The 15,916-nt window shown below is 42.0% G+C and overlaps 1 protein-coding gene and 1 long non-coding RNA gene across 4 annotated transcripts in view; one reads left to right on the top strand and one right to left on the bottom strand.

Moving 5' to 3' along the window:
• Positions 1–3,554: 3,554 nt before the first annotated feature.
• On the bottom strand, positions 3,555–12,367 carry LOC149919931 (uncharacterized). Of its 3 annotated transcripts, none has more exons than XR_016459050.1 (3): positions 10,880–11,615; positions 7,508–7,642; positions 3,555–7,346 (listed from the first exon to the last, which is right to left on the bottom strand). It is a non-coding gene; the product is annotated as an uncharacterized LOC149919931 (long non-coding RNA). The 3 variants fall into 3 exon arrangements; XR_016459051.1 differs by having other exon boundaries at positions 3,555–7,343; XR_016459049.1 differs by lacking the exon at positions 3,555–7,346 and adding an exon at positions 11,628–12,367 and having other exon boundaries at positions 7,354–7,642; positions 10,880–11,167.
• A 69-nt stretch (positions 12,368–12,436) lies between these two features.
• SCAF4 (SR-related CTD associated factor 4) overlaps positions 12,437–15,916 on the top strand; it is a 44,640-nt gene continuing 41,160 nt past the window's right edge. The window contains exon 1 of the mRNA XM_031612658.2: positions 12,437–12,744. Coding sequence (XP_031468518.2) covers positions 12,715–12,744 — 30 coding nt within the window. The 5' untranslated portion in view covers positions 12,437–12,714. The remainder of the gene's footprint in view (positions 12,745–15,916) is intronic.

Genomic DNA, 15,916 nt, shown 5'->3' with positions numbered 1-15,916 from the left:
AGTGTTTGGTGTCACAAGTGTTTGAATTGATCATGAGCTATCCCAAAGATATTTTTGAGATGCCCTTTCAACTTCCAGTTGCAGACAGTGAGTTGCCATATAGATCCTGGGCCATATACTTATTTTTTGTCTCTGAGCATTTTTATGCTTACAGTAAAAGAGGGCAATTCTAGAATTTATGTCCTATTCCGATCAGTACTCATGTTTACACGCTACTTCTCCATACCAAATCACACACTATGTGTCTCAGAGGCAAGACCTGGGTGAGGAGGCTGGTAATGTGAATGGTCACACTACCAGCTTTGGATGGCACTAATTCCTGCATATTAACATCATCCAAAGAAAGGGTCAGTTACTATTAGTATTTTATCTCCTAGCAACAGCAGAGTGAGTACAGAAAATAAAGTATTGCTGGACTATATACCTACAGCAACTCTCAGAAGGCAAAATATTACATATACACAATGAGTCTGTAGGGTAACAGGACAAAATAGAGAAATATTCCTCTTTTTAACAGGAAATTAAAACATAAAAATCCTGAAAAGCTCAAGTGATGTAGTTTCCCTGTGATGTAGGAAAACTCAGGGCTCAAACCATTGATCCTCCAGCAGTTTTACCATAAGTTGCCCTCCTGTCTTCCCTCCTTTTGCTACCTCTGCCATCTGCATTAAAGCTATGAGAGGCCTGCCCCTCTGCTTTATACTCACTGCTTTCATGGTGGGTGTGTATTCCTACAAACAGAAACTGTAGGTATCTGGATGTCTCAAGGAAGAATAAATCGACTCCTTAATCTTCACTTCCCAGATCACAGTTATCTAATAAAGCAGGCCTGTTCTGTAGATGTTGGCCACTGAGGAATACCAATAGACTACCCAGGAGCTGTGCTGGTTTGCAACAGCAGACATCTGTTCACATCATGGCCTTCTTGATGGTGCTTGTGTATTTAATAGGACACTGCTCAACTATTGATAGGTCTTATTCTCAGAAGAGTCTGAATGTTTCGGGAGACAAAGTTATACCTTCCGAACTGCAGAAATCTATCTGGGGAGGTGGCCCTGGGAAATGTAAAACGGGTCCTTGCCTTGGACATCTGTCATGCTTCCCTGGGCACAGAAATATCACATCACATGGCCATCTGGAAGAAAGTTACACTGACACCATTCTACTACTTTTCTGCAGAAAAATAAAGGGTTTCCACCTACAGACTCAATTGACTAACACTTTGCATGAGTGCTAACTTCACTTGCACACAACATGATTTGTGTGTTAAAGAGTCTACACATGTTTTGTAGGAGGCTATGCAATTAGCTGAAAAAGTCATCTCAACAGTACATTGCTATTTCAATAGACTTAATTTCAATTAATTCAGCAGCTGCTTTTAAGCACTACTCAGTGAAATGTAAATGCATCTCATAACACATTAAAGAGAGTCAAACACGTACTGGTATGTACTGATGCTTCATATTTTATTATTTTGCAATGGAGTGCATACAGCCCTTTACTTCACAAACAATGACTCCTTTAAAATTGTTAGAGTGAGTAATTAATTTACCTGAGAGGAACTGTTTGTCACCTATATTTTATGCAGGGGCTGCCAGGACCAAGAGGCTGACTAGTAACTCGAGGACTCTGTAGAACGGTTACAAAAAGACACCAGGTCTTCTGAATGGCAGAGAATCCTAATGTCCACACCTCCATTACATGCAATGCAGGCTGCTATAGCAGCCACTTCTTTGTAGTACTGGAGTTTTTCAGAGCAGCAAGTCAAGGCACATTTCCATCATGTAATTTTTTTCTCTCCGTTTAAGAAGTGGAAGAGTCTCACACACACAGAGTAACATTTATTTTGGAAAGTGTTCTTTTGGATAACTATGTGTAGTTGAAATGAGTATTTCTATTTTGCCAAAACAACGTTAGTTTTGCAAATGAAGTAACTGTTGAGCTGTACTGTTCCTGGTCACAGAAGGCACTGTATTACACATGAATTTAGTAGCAGGTACACTAACACTGCCAAAGACTGCTTGAAGCCTATGACCTGTGCTGTTGGACAGAACAAAACAGCAGTAGAAAGCTTATATCTTGCTGCCAAACAGTTACACCCATCCAGTCAAAGTACTGAGACTTGGTTTCTACACACACACACACACATAAAATAATAAAAAAAAACAATTAAAGAAAGCATGCCACATGGATTACTATGGTGCCTCATTCCAACTAAGACTTTGCTTGGGATCATCAGTGAGCCAGGACCCCAGCACTTGCACTGCAACCTCCCAGAAGCTGGTTTGGACACAGCCAACCAGCCCACCCATAGTGCTTCTCACACTTCTTCCTGCTTTTTCAGCTCATGATCTTTAATCTCCTGCCAGTGGTCAAGTATTTGACATTGGCATACAGCTGACAACAGATGTGTTTTCCAACTTCCTTTTCCAGTCTGTTGATTACAGTCTTCAAACTTCCTAAGGCCCAGGACCCTTTCAATTGCTTGGGGACTTGGTACTTGGATGTGGCTCTTCAAAGATTGGGCTGCGGTTCCACATGACTTAATTTGGTATTGAATCACAAAAACTACCCCCATAGCCAGAGGATAATCCATCTTCTGGAATAATCTTTTTGCATGTCACAGAAAACAAGCTGGCTGTTAGTGGCTGTGGTGTAATATATATGCAAAATATGGGTTCTCCTGAGTTGTTTAGCTATTATTCATGGGCTGGGCAAGCTTGGAGGCAAATCATTACTCTCTGTTACAATGCTTATTACTTTCACACAGAACAAAGCAAAAGGTATGAAAGTGAATTCTAAAAATAAATCAGTGATAAAATCGTTAGGGGGAAGAAAGCTACGGTGGACAGCAGGTGATAGGGACAGTAGGTCATGAAGGGTCTGTAAGCATTGGTGTTGGTGTGAATTGACATCAGTGAACCCTTGGCAGACCCTGATAAAAGGTTTATTCAAAGAGCAAGGGTATGGGGAGGTGGATCAAACCCTGTGAGACTGCTACAGACAGAAGTCCACTGCACCATGCAGAGCAGGAGAGACAAGCCACTCTGATACCTGCACTGATTTAGCTGGGTTCCGTGATCCTCACAAAAATATGCTGACAGCCCTGGGAAGCTGCCTAGATGGGTTATGACAATTTTATATCCTTTTCCTGCTCTTGTCCATTTCCTATGTGCAAATTCAGTGTTCCCTTTGAACTTGGCTACCCAGAAGAACTGTGATTACAAGTCTAGTTTAGAGTAATACCACTGATGCCTGACAAAGTTACACTGAGATAAAAGAATCATGCTAGAATAGGTCATCACAAACAGACATGAGGAAGTAGTTATACTGGAAAGTGGGACAACTTAGTTCCCACTAGTGATATTAAAACATTAATTTGGAGAAGAAGAAAAAGCAGAAATTTAAAAAAAAAAAAAAGTGATAAAGTTATTTTGAAGAATCATTTTTTAGACCATGCCTTAACATGCAGCATAAAAACTCAGTTAGAAGCGGAAAAAAAAAAAAAAAAAAAAAAAAAAAAACAGCTATAAACTGTTCTAAATTCTCCTTAAATAACAATAAGAATGAAAAAACAAGATTTGCTTGATGGCTGCTTTCTGAATTCAGTGGTAAATCAGATCCTTATTATTGAGTAAGGAAATCAGAAGTTTCCAAGTAACAAGTTCCTGGACTTTGTTCTTAATTTGTGTTCCTCATGTGCTATATCATCAAAGACATCTTTTATCCTGTGAGTTATCATTTGCCTAGGACATTTACTGAAAAGAGTGAGCAACAATACTTGTGAACATGTTCTCTGTGCAGACAGCATGCAGTGTTGTGGCCACGTACACAGATGTACACACTGAGCCTCAATCCTGTGTGTGGCTTGTGTGTAATCATTTATAAATGAACATAATTATGTAAATGTCGACAGCACCTCATGCATAAGGTCAGACATAAGGCCAAGAGGATGAAGTACCAAAATCTCTAGCTATACTAAAAAAATAACAACAGCAACACGAAACTAAAACAAGCAAAAAAAACCCAACCCAACAACACAGATTTGTGCTAAGCCCATGACAAAACAAAACCAGATGTTTCAATTCCATCTTAGTGTGTACATAAGTGCCATCTTCTGGCCACAATAGGGACTATAGAAAAAGTGGTAAAACGTTGTCAAATCAGACAGACGAACATCCCGAGTTGGAAGGTGCCCATAAGAACCACCAAGTCCAACTCCGGGCCCCACACAGCACCTCCCAAAGTTCAAATCCTTTCTCTGACAGTGTTGGCCAAACTCTCCTTGAACTCCAGCACTGGGGGCCGTGCCCACAGCTCTGTGCAGCCTGTTCCATTCCCACCACCCTCTGGTGCAGACCCTTCCCCTAACCCCATCTGCCCTCCCCTGACACAGCTCCATGCCGTTCCCTCGGGCCCTGTCGCTGTCACACAGAGCAGAGCTCAGCGCTGCCCCTCCGCTCCCTGTGAGGAGCTGCAGCCGCCATCAGGCCTCCCCTCAGCTCCTCTGCTCTGGGCTGGACACACCAACCCCCTCCCTTGTACGCTGACTGCTGGGCCTGGTGCACCCCAGGGTACCGTTAGCCCTCTGTGCTGACAGGCTATACTGCTGATTCAGATTAAATCTGCCATCAGCCAAACCACCACATCCCTCTCCATGATGCACTGCAGCCTCTCAAGCCCCAGTCTGTACACACAGCCAGGGTTGCCCTATCCCAGGGGCAGACTCTGGCACTTGTTCCTGTTCAACTCCACGTAGTCGGTGATTGCCCAGCACTTCCATTTGACCAGGACTCCCTGTAAGGCCACTTTATCCTGAAGGGAGTCAAGAGCTCCTCTCAATTTTATTGTGTTGCTGAGTCTTAACCAGTACACCTTCAAATCCTGCATCTAAGTCCCTGGGAAGCTGGTGATTTATAATGATTTATTAAACCATTAAAGAGAACTGGCCCTAAAACGGGGCCCTGATGGAAGCCCACCAGTGGCCAGCTGCCAGTATGATGTAATCCCATCTACTACAACCTTTTGAGCCCGACCCACCAGCCAGCTGTTCACCCATCACATTGCTTTTGTCTAGCTGTCCAGGAGCATACTGTGAGAAACAGTACCGAAATATTTGCAGAAATCCAAAAAGGTTACATCTACTGGCTTACTATGGTCAACTAGGTTGTAATTTCATATAAAAGATTGGCCATTTAGTCGATTAAACAAAACTTTCTCCTCGTGGACCTGTGCTGGCTGTGACCAATGACTGAATTGTCTTTCAGGCATATCTCAGTAACTCCCAGAATAATCTTCTCCACAATTTTACTAGGCACTGAAGCGAAACAGACAGGCCTATAATTACCAGTGTCATCTCTTCTTCCTTTCTTGAAACGATAAAAAATCCTGTGAATATAAAGAGCTAGTAGTGGAGACAGAATGAATGCATATGGATTTAATGTGAAGAAATTCCATCTGGATGTTCTTCCTTTAGTTCAAGCTGTCACATTTACAAGCATCCTTCCAATGTTGTTAGACTGGGAAGGCATAAAAGCAAAGCTCTGCTTTTAGAAAGATCTTAACAAATGTTGTTTGCCTCAGTTGGAAGCAGCTGCAACTGGAGCCCCAGAACCCTGTCTTCCCTAAACTGACACACTGAAGCCCAAAAAGCTAGATGTAACAAAAAGGGATTGTGTCACTGGTATTTCTCAACAGCACCAAAGACATGTGTTCAAGTCTTTTAGGGTACTACAGCAGAATTTCACAGAACCTGATGTTTTTGTTACCCAGTATCATATTGCTGAACTGCAGAAACAACAGAAAACCCTAACACAAATAGGTACTTGAAGCAAATACATCTCAGCAAGGTATCAATGCATCTCCCATTTAGACAAAGAGGCCTATATAATGCCCCATTTTTTAAACTTAGCCAAGAGTCACTGTCACATGCACAGGATTTCTTTCTCCCCCCTCAAGTCTAATCTGACTAGAAGTCTTTACCAGTATATTGCACAATATGTTTAAAGTGACAAAAACTGTATTAGTTACATATTCCTCTTTAAATGCTTCAGAATTACATCCCCATAGTAAAAACACTGACAGTGCTCAGAATTTTACTGCATCCCACTTGGCTGCCTTAAAAGTACCACCTTCTGAAGTAGCAACTACATGATGATCCTAGGCTTTGGCGAAATAAATAAATGAAATTAAACTTTCTCAACAGCATATAACAAACAAACAAGAAAAAAAGTCAAACTCCAAAGCAACAAAGCCAATCATTGAAAAAAATTTCTACTGTTCTACTGGCAATTTTTAAGTCCCCTCAGTATGGGGAAAGAAGAAAAGACTGAACATGACATTTTTTGTTATTATAGGATTTTTTTGAATACCTGAAATAAGTCACTTTAATACAGGTTCAACAGGATGGATTACTGCAAACACGATACACAAATAAAAATTACTTAAAAATTCACCACTCCTCCTTTCTCCCAGATAACATGAAGAGTGGAGAGGATGGAAGAAATAAGCAAGTAAACACATAAACCAAGAAATACAATTCCTTTCCAGATAAACAAGAACAGTGTTTTGCTGCTTCTTTTTGGGGACTGGACAATGAAACCTTTTTAAGTCAAATTTTAGTGAATCCAAAACACTTTTTCTTAAAATATGTAAAGAAAAAGGACCAGAAAGTTGCCAGAGAAGCAAGCAGAGGCTGTACTACTGCTAAATGGATTCACATTTCCAAAATTGTTGTTGCTACTGGCTTATATAAATGCCTAGAAGCTCAGAATGTTGGCTGTCCTAGAAGTGCAAGTGTTGGGTTTTTCAGTTCGTTCTTTTTCCAAATAAATGATTCATTAATAAAAAGAGTAACTATAATTCCTAAGAAGAGATTCACTTTCAATTGTAAGTTTCTGAAAGTACCGAATCATTTATTTTAATGTGGCAACATCAACACATTTGTTACAAACATTTGTTCTTGTAAGCCTTATACTGTCCCAGACAAACCATTAAAAAATGACATATAATGCATATTTATGTATGTTTCCTTTCCCTGTAACCATAAATTCTGTATTTTCTTATCACTTCCTAAAACACAGCTAAACGCTGAATTTTCCAAAAGAACTAATTAATCTTTATTTAATGGTTTCACTAGTCTCTGTGCCTCTGATGAACAGCAGAACAACAGTACGACAGAATTTCTACAGAAGTAAGCAATTTCTGACATATTTTGATCTTCAGTCTTGCACCTACAATAAAATGTTGTCTAGCTTCATCACCTTGCCAGCCTGCACATCAGACTAGAAGAGGCTAGTGAGAAAACTGTGAAGGAGCAAAGTTGGAAGTCTGTTCATTTGTGTCTGCTGGCAAAAGCAAAATAAATTTAGATTCCACAGAAAATATATGTGGCAGATTGTCTTCTACCAAGTTAATATTCTATCCCATAGGCTTTCATGTGAAAAATCTCCATTTATTTAACAAGAAGTTGCACAGAGATCTTGCACGGCAAGTCCATTATTATTACCTTGCTGTATGATTTGGAGTCTTCATTAATACTGGGCTAATATTCAAGATCCACTGGAGGTAGTGCATTAATGGGCAAAGCCATTTCCATATGGTTACCAAAGGTATTTTGATGAAAGCAGAGGTTTCCTCTTGTCTGCAAAATATTAAAAAGGATAAACTCAGTATCAGATTCAGACAAGCCATATCCTCAGTAGTTACATAACCATCAACAGCAGCTTTAGATAATGCCTCAAAAGCATTTAGAAAACAGCAACTTTTTTTTTTTTTAATACTAAAGTCCAAATAGTAAAATTACAGCAAAGCATAAAAATCTAAATGTTCACAACAGACAGAATTCTTAAATATCCACTGCTCCAAACTGGTTTTGTAAATACGAATATGGAAGTAACCCCTGACCAGAAAGAAGTATTTCACAAGAGGCTCAAATCTTGGTCTTCACTAAGAGCAAGTCCAACAGATAGAATATCCAAATTGTAAACATCATAGATCCAGTTGTCTACATTACAGGGCTGTCTGCAGAATTTGTATTCAGTCACTTGTATCGCTCCAAGACAACCAGCTCTCAACCCTTTACAGGATTTCTGTTTTAAAATTAAGGACCATGAACTATACCCAGATACTCACAGTGTAACTGAAAGTCAAACTGAAAGATACGTCCATCCAAACCTTATGCACACTGATTCACTCCACTAAGAAGGCAAGTAAAACACTGCCTGTGTTATGAGGTTCCCCAAAAGGCCTTTAGAAGCAGACGCACTACAGTCCGCCTGTCAGTGTTACTCGATAGTATAACACTATTTACAAATAGTAAAAGAACAAAAAATCAGCATCAAGAAACACTAACTGAAGTATACAGTCACAGTGCCAGCCCTAGAAGCCTAGTCCTTACAGAGCACAGATAAATCATAAAGGGATACATACTCTTCCCTCAAGGACCTGTCAATTTCAGGCATGTGATTTTAGTGTGGCTTATATTTGGAGCCAACATTTGGAAAACAAGGAAATCCCTCCCCATGATGTGAGGGAGAAATACACAGAGCACCAGCATGCAAATATTTATAAATCACAGTAAACTTATACAGTATTAGTTTAATAAAGACTATAAAGCTGCATTAATATATTGAACGTTGCAAGAAAATGAGTTTTGTCTTTCTATAGAATACAAAACTTCAGGAAATTCTAATCAAATCAGTTGTCCAATAACCTAAATTATATAATCAGGTTAGAGATTGATAATGGCCAAAATGCTAAGTGGTAACTAATTCTTATTGAATGAGTCAGAGTGACACAGTCAGACATAGATAAATACTACATTTTTCATGGACAATTGGTGTCAATCATTTTGACAATAACAATGCAAAATGCTAGTAATTTAGGAGACAGAGCAAAGCTGGGCTTCTTAACACTTTGAAAGATCAAGATAATATTTCCACAAGAACTGTATCATTATGTAAAACTCTAAATTCTCAAGCTAACTGAATACCAGTTAAACTCGCACTTCCTTTTGTGTAGAATAACAAGGACTATACTGGATTCAAAACATTTCTGATCAACAACCTTGAATAGGACACCATCTGAAGAAATTTATGTGCAAAAGAGAAAAAGAATCATCACATCAAGCAACCATAATTTGTCCTCAACAGCAATTTCCAAACATTGTTGTGCACATTTATTGCCCATCTGTCAAAAACAAGAGTAACTGAACATAACTAAACTCATGCATCAACACAAATCAAAACTGCCAAACATAAGACACATGGAATTATATAGAATATTTAAAAACATATATTATATAAACAGTGCTATGAAATGCTCTGTGAGTCATGTCTGATTGCATGGTCCTTGAGGCAAGAATCATTCTTTATGCTGTATAAATATATAATACAATGCTAGGCATCATGCACCATGTATTTGTACAATGCCTGCTGTTGTTATAAAAGCAGTTTAAATAATAAACGTGCTGGAAGTTGAAGTAACCACAAGTGTAAAACTGACAAAAGCATAATCACAAGAATGTATTTTTTTATTAAGAAATTACAGAATTGTCTCCTTTGTCTCTATAGGTATTCATAATAAAAGCAATAGTAAATTTTACTTCAAATTTACTAAGCATGTTATCTCTCTGAAGCAGATCTGTTTTGAACAACAAAGCCGTAAGTCTGGGTTTTACTGGACTAAGTCTAAACCCTGAGACAATAACCTGCTTTACCCTTTCCTACCCCCAGTCCTAACATCCAGCCCCTAAGGAATCCAAATTTCACTCTCAGCAAATAAGAGGAGCCAAGAATACTTCTACAGAATCCAAAGATTTATCTATACTGCAAGCAGAACTGGGATTATGTTATAGCATAGATAAACCACAATAGATTTTAGCTTGGTGGTGGAGTGAGCATGGAGCAAGGTAAGGACTAACACAGCGGGCACGTTCAGCTCAGGGCACTGCAGCTACAGTGCTTGTACTAGGCAATGTTGAAACACATTGAAGTATACTTAGACTCTTTTTCCCCTGCAGATTACAAAAGCTAATTATGCACAAAGTCTGATTACTAACATACTACAAAAGTAGGTGTTTTATAAAGAAGATACGTAGTAAGACAATGCCAAATGCCTAAAAAGTAATAAGGAAACTAGAAAGTATTTAACACACCGTTTTAGAGGAGTCACCTCTAGAACCTCTACTGATATCCTGTGAAAGGCAACGTAAGCAGAAGTTTTAATAGGCAAAAGAACTAGAAAATCCAATGTTATTTTCCAGAACCACTTGATCTTTTCCTGTCCTGGAAAGGTTTTATTTTTCTGTATTCTGCATAAACTACTAATGTGGTGTTGAGAAGAGACACCTTTATGTTACCAAGTTTATACACTGAAGTCAGTTACTCAGCAGCAGTTGACATTACAGAAACACCAGTTAACACTCAGGCTTCAAACCTGAAAATTACTTGCCAGTTTAGGAAGTCCCATCTCATTCAGTGTTTCTAAGCCAAGAAGCTCTGAAGAGATTGTTCTTACTTCTCAAAAACCTTTTCAGCTGCTCTAAAAACTGGATGGAGATGATTTACATTTTCAAACTCTCATCATAGATTTCAGTTCTACATTTGCTGTTCCTATTTTTCAGGTGGCAGAATGAGTTACCTGGATTTGGGTGAATTTTTGGACAGTGGTGTATCAAGAATAGCAGCAAAAGCTATATATGAAGTAATTCACCATGTTGAAACTGGTATTAAGAAAAAATCCCATGCAGCAAAGACAATGAAAAGACAGTGCTTCATTCTTTTATATATATATATATAGTTTTAAATTATTAGTTATTATTATTATTCTCTACTTTGGCACAGATTATTGAATCAGCACATCCTGAGTTGATACAGACCTACAAGTACTATCAAGTCCAACTCCGGACTCCATGCAGCACCATCCAAATGTCAAACCCTACGTCTGAGAGAGCTGACCAAACACTTCCTGAACTCCTGCAATCTTGGGTCCTGTTGCTGTCACAAGAGAGCAGAGCTCAGTTCCCCTAATGAGAAGCTGCAGGCAAACCATGAGGCTTCCCCGCAGCCTCCTCTGCTCTGGGCTGAGCACACCAAAGGACCTCAGCCACTCCTCATATGTCTTCTCCTCCACTGTTCACCATCTTCGTAACTCTCCTTTAGGGAGCCTACAGAGGGGAGGGGAATCAACTCTTTGAAAGGGTAGATAACAGAAGGACCAGGGGAAATGGTTTTAAGTTGGAGGAGGGGAGATTTAGGTTGGACATCAGGGGGAAATTCTTTACAGGAAGAGTGGTGAGGTGCTGGAACAGGCTGCCCAGAGAGGATGGATGCCCCGTCCCTGGAGGTGTTCAAGGCCAGGTTGGATGGGGCCCTGGGCAGCCTGGTCTGGCATTAAATGGGGAGGTTGGTGGCCCTGCATGTGGCAGGGGGGTTGGAGATTCATGATCCTTGAGGTCCCTTCCAACCCTGGCCATTCTGTAATTCTGTGACACCCTCTCATAGTTTCATGTCCTTATATTGTTGCACCCAGACCTGCACACAGAGCTCGAGGTGAGGTAGCACCGGCGCAGAGCAGAGCGGGACAATTCCTTCCCTTTGCTTGGAAAACCTATTTTAAAAATTTACCTGAGTAAGAGCTGTACCCAAAGACTTTTTTTACACGTCATAATCTGAGAAACAAGAGGTCTTATTCCTGTGTCAGCTTCCTTAGCTTGAATTCTAAAAGACTTGTTTTTAAAGAGGAGCAACTTCTGGACAACCATCTATTGAAGGAGGGGTGAGGAGACTCTTGAAAGCTGTTTGCATTTGATTAACAACTGAAATACAAGGCTCAGTCCATTTGCAGGACAGTAAATAAAGCCAACTACACTCTGTGACATCTGTATCACCCGGCCAATTTACTCCCTGGCTGACATGCCAGAACACAGTTAAACAACTAAAAGTTCAACAGGCACGTTTAGAACACACCCTATCATACAGCACTATGCAAACTGGCACCGAGGGACATGGTCAGTGGTTACGGTGCGGATGTGCTGACGGCTGGACTAGGCGATCTTAGAGGTCTTTTCCAGCCTTAACGATTCCACGAAACCTCAAATCGCTGACTTGACATTAACAACTAAACATCGCACGTGACAGCGTCCTCTGTAATAGGTGCCATAGCCAGTCAGCGTCCTTGAAATCCCCCATTTTGCAGGACAAACGCGCTTTTCTCACAAACACAAACACCCAGCGGCCCGGCAGCCCCCCTACAACGATAGGGCGGCTCGCCCAAGCGACGAGAGAAAATCACCGCCCGGCCCGGCAACGCGCCGCCATTTCCCCTCCCCGGGGGCGGGGCGGCGCTGACATGGCGGGGCGCTGGGACTCACCCGGCCCCGGGTCACGTGACTCCACAGTCGCGCGCGTTCCCCCCCCCTTTCCCCCCCCCCCGCCCCGTTCTCTCCTGTGGGTGGCGCGGGGCCGGGAGGCCTGCGCGATCCCAGGGTGCTGTGCGCGGCGTGGGCTCCGCCATCCCGCTGGGAGAGACGGCCTGCCTGCGCCGCGGTTCTGCCAGCGAGACGCCGCGGCCGGCGAGCGAGCGAGGCAGGCAGGGAGAGGAGAGAGCGTCGGCCCCAGCCGTCGCCGCCAAACGGCCATGTCCGCGCGCAGCCCCTGAGCGGTACCGAGCCGCCCCTCCCCCGCGCGGACGCCCGCCTCAGCCGCCGCCAACATGGAGGCCGTGAACGCCTTCAACCAGGAGGTGGGAACGCGGGACGGCGGGGACCGCGGGCGCCGAGGGGTCACGGCGGCCGCCATCGCCTCACCCCAGCCCCTAGCGCTCGGTTTCCGGCTGTGGGCCGCGCGGGCCGGGCGCGGAGGCCTAGGCTGGGGAAAGGCTCGGGCCTGCCTCGGCCTGCGGCACGGGGCCTGCCTGGGGCGGGGGGCACGGCGGGGCTCCTCGGGAAGATGGAGGCGGCGGGGGCTCGGCGGTTGCAACGGCCTAGAACGCGGGCCGGGCGGGGTGGGGGTGGGGAGCTGGGGGCTGCTATCGGCCTCCCCGGTCGCTTCCTCGTCCCGGGAGCCTTGTAGCGAGGCGTGCCCGGAGCGGGCCGGTAGCTGGGAGGGAAGGGGGAAGAGAATGAGAGAAGCGTTTGGGAGCGCGGGGCGCTGCCATGTGAACGGCGGCGAGTGGGAGAGGCGGGACGTTGGACGGAGAGAGGGAACAGAGTGAGGGTGCCCGGCTCTGTGTGGGGATGGGGCTGGAGGAGCCGTCCGGCGCTTACCCTACCCATCCGTCCACCCACCCACTCGTAGGCAGGTGGGAGAGGGGTGGGCGTCCGGCTCCTGGCACAGAGGGAGGCCCTCCTTTCTTCTGAGCCCTTGATCAGCCAATAAGAATTTGAAACAAGGTGGACAACGGCTGCTTTTTTGCATCGTGTATTAAAAAGGAAATATCCAACTTGTATTTTATAAAGTTTTTGACACGTGGCTTGAAACGGTTCTTACACTGAGTTCTGTTTAATGATTTTTCAGGTCACGTACAGGTTATAGAACGTTCATACTTTCATTGCAGATAATCATTTAAAAACTAAGCCAGAAACCTATTCTGGCATGTTTAATGGATTTTGAAGGTTGCTGTGCACGTTTGCTGAACAGAAAGGAAAAATGGCAGGCTGCTCTCGTGATGAAGTCATGCTGTGTAAAGTTCACTCCCCGCAACTGCTTGTCGTGCACACACAACTGAAAATCTGTGCTTCCTTAAAAAAAAAAAAAAACAAAGAAAAAAACCCCCAAAAGTTCAAAGTGAGAAACTGTATCTATCCTCTTAATGGTGATCTTTTTCTTTTATTTGTGTCTATTATGAGTACATGTTACATTGTTTTGAACCAGATGTGTGAAGGGGTACAGAACAACCTTCCCAAACACTTAAGAATACAACAGCACATTCTACGTTTCGATTTTAACGCAGAAATATTTTACCTGACTAAATAAATATAAAAGCAGTCATCTGCTAGAACTTCTATTCAGTTTACTTCAACATGTTGCTACCTGATACACTTAATTGTACAGACATTGATTGCTTAGTGTTTCTCATACAGAAAAAAACAAACACTTTTTGCTGATCTGGTGCTGAAAGTGTGTGTGATTTTAGAGCATTCTGTGACTACCCTTAGTTTCAGAAATAGATGTGTCTCAGTGCCACTTCCTCTGGGATGTATATCTACTCAGGTGTAGTAAAAGCATAATTCTTTTGTTTGATGCGTTCAGAAATACTGCTTGAAATTCTGGTGACTGTAAGCTGAAGCACATTAAACCACTGAATTTCATTTGAGCGTGAGTTATGGGGAAGAAATCTAATTGCTAAAACCCCTGTTCTGTGGTCATTTGTACCTGGGACTGCTTAGCATGAAGTTAGCGTGTTGTTAGGTTTAGGATTCGTTACTGTGTGGTCCTTAGAAGGTGTACATATGATATCAGTTAGAACATAGAGTTCTGAAGCTGTTCTGTTAGCTTTACGAAGTGTGTTGCCTGAATCTGTGTGCAAAACCCAATTAAAATAAGCTTTGTAACACCTCAACATTTTTGAGGAGGGGAAGATTTACAGTCACATACCATTCTATTTCTGATCTTTCACAGGGAGAGCGGAGAAATTGACACCATTTGTAAAACGGTTCTGTTATTCACAGAATAGTAGGCATAGGGCAGGCTGGTGACTGTGTGAGAGCTCATCTTGTCCTTAAGATTGTCTTAAAATGCATAGACGTGTTAAGGACTACAGAGGTACCAGCATCTGCTGATTGAGTAGATAATAGTTTTATTGAGAGTAGATGGCTTCAGCAAGGAAGATCAGGGTTATCCCAGACTACCCTTTTGGTCAAGAATTCCTCAATGTACTGGTTGGCAGTTATACAATACTACTGTAGAAAGAGAACTAGGGTTTTATAATGGTAACTCTTAACTTTGGCAGCCATGAGTTTTGTTCTGGACTTCCCATATATGCCAGAGTTTTGCTGTCTCTTCTGGTGTGGAGGTTGCAGCTGTCATTTCCTCAGCTGCTTACATGTACAAGGAACATGACTTGCTGCCTCAGGTGACAATATGATCATTTGGGAGTTCCAGTTTTGACCTATGGATTCTGACTGTATGTGATCATGTTGCAGTGAAGTAACAAGTTCCTGCCTGTCAGCTAATTGTGATAAGTATGTGATCTTAACTGCCCATCTGAATTGGGAGGTGAGACTTAAATATAGAGGTCTGAGCTAGCATGTTCTACTTAGCAATTGTGGCAGGCTATGGAGGAACACTTAGATTAGTTTGGTCTGGTGACGGGTGGTACCTTAGATGAGTTGTGTAACTGATAATGTTTGACTGTGTTGTCCACTCCTTTAAGTCCTGTTTTTTATACCTATATTTTGAATGCAGGTTTACTAGTAAATGTGCCTCTTTAAAATTTTTGTTTTTATAAAGGAGCAGGCACGGGTCTTTTCTATATTCACCAAACATATTTACTGCTTTATTTTTATCCAGCTGCACTCTGAGCAGATATTACCAACTGGATATGTAGGATTTGACACTTATGTGATATACTATATTTTCCCCGAGGAAATTATTTCAAACTGTATTTTGGGGGAAGGATTTACAATTTGTGTATGGTTTGGTGTACTTGGTTTGTTACATTAACAGTACAGTGTAAATAAATCACAAAAGGTAATTTGATAATGGTGCAAAACTTAGATGTGTCTCTAAGAAAGGCAGTAAATATTATTCCAGAACAAAAATACCCCCACACATTTAAAATAATTTGTAAAGTTTTTAAGCCTTATAAAGTTTTAATTAGGGAAGATATATTTTCTTTTTGTTAACCTGAAAAATCTGGGGAATAGCTTAAGGGTTATAAAAGCTTGAGACCAGAGATGAGGATTTCTTTACAG

This window comes from Phasianus colchicus, chromosome 1 (assembly GCF_987193195.1).
Source record: "Phasianus colchicus chromosome 1, bPhaCol1.hap1.1, whole genome shotgun sequence".
Taxonomy (NCBI): domain Eukaryota; kingdom Metazoa; phylum Chordata; class Aves; order Galliformes; family Phasianidae; genus Phasianus; species Phasianus colchicus.
The sequence above is the reverse complement of the archived record's forward strand: the minus strand, read 5'-3'. Positions and strand labels throughout refer to the sequence as shown.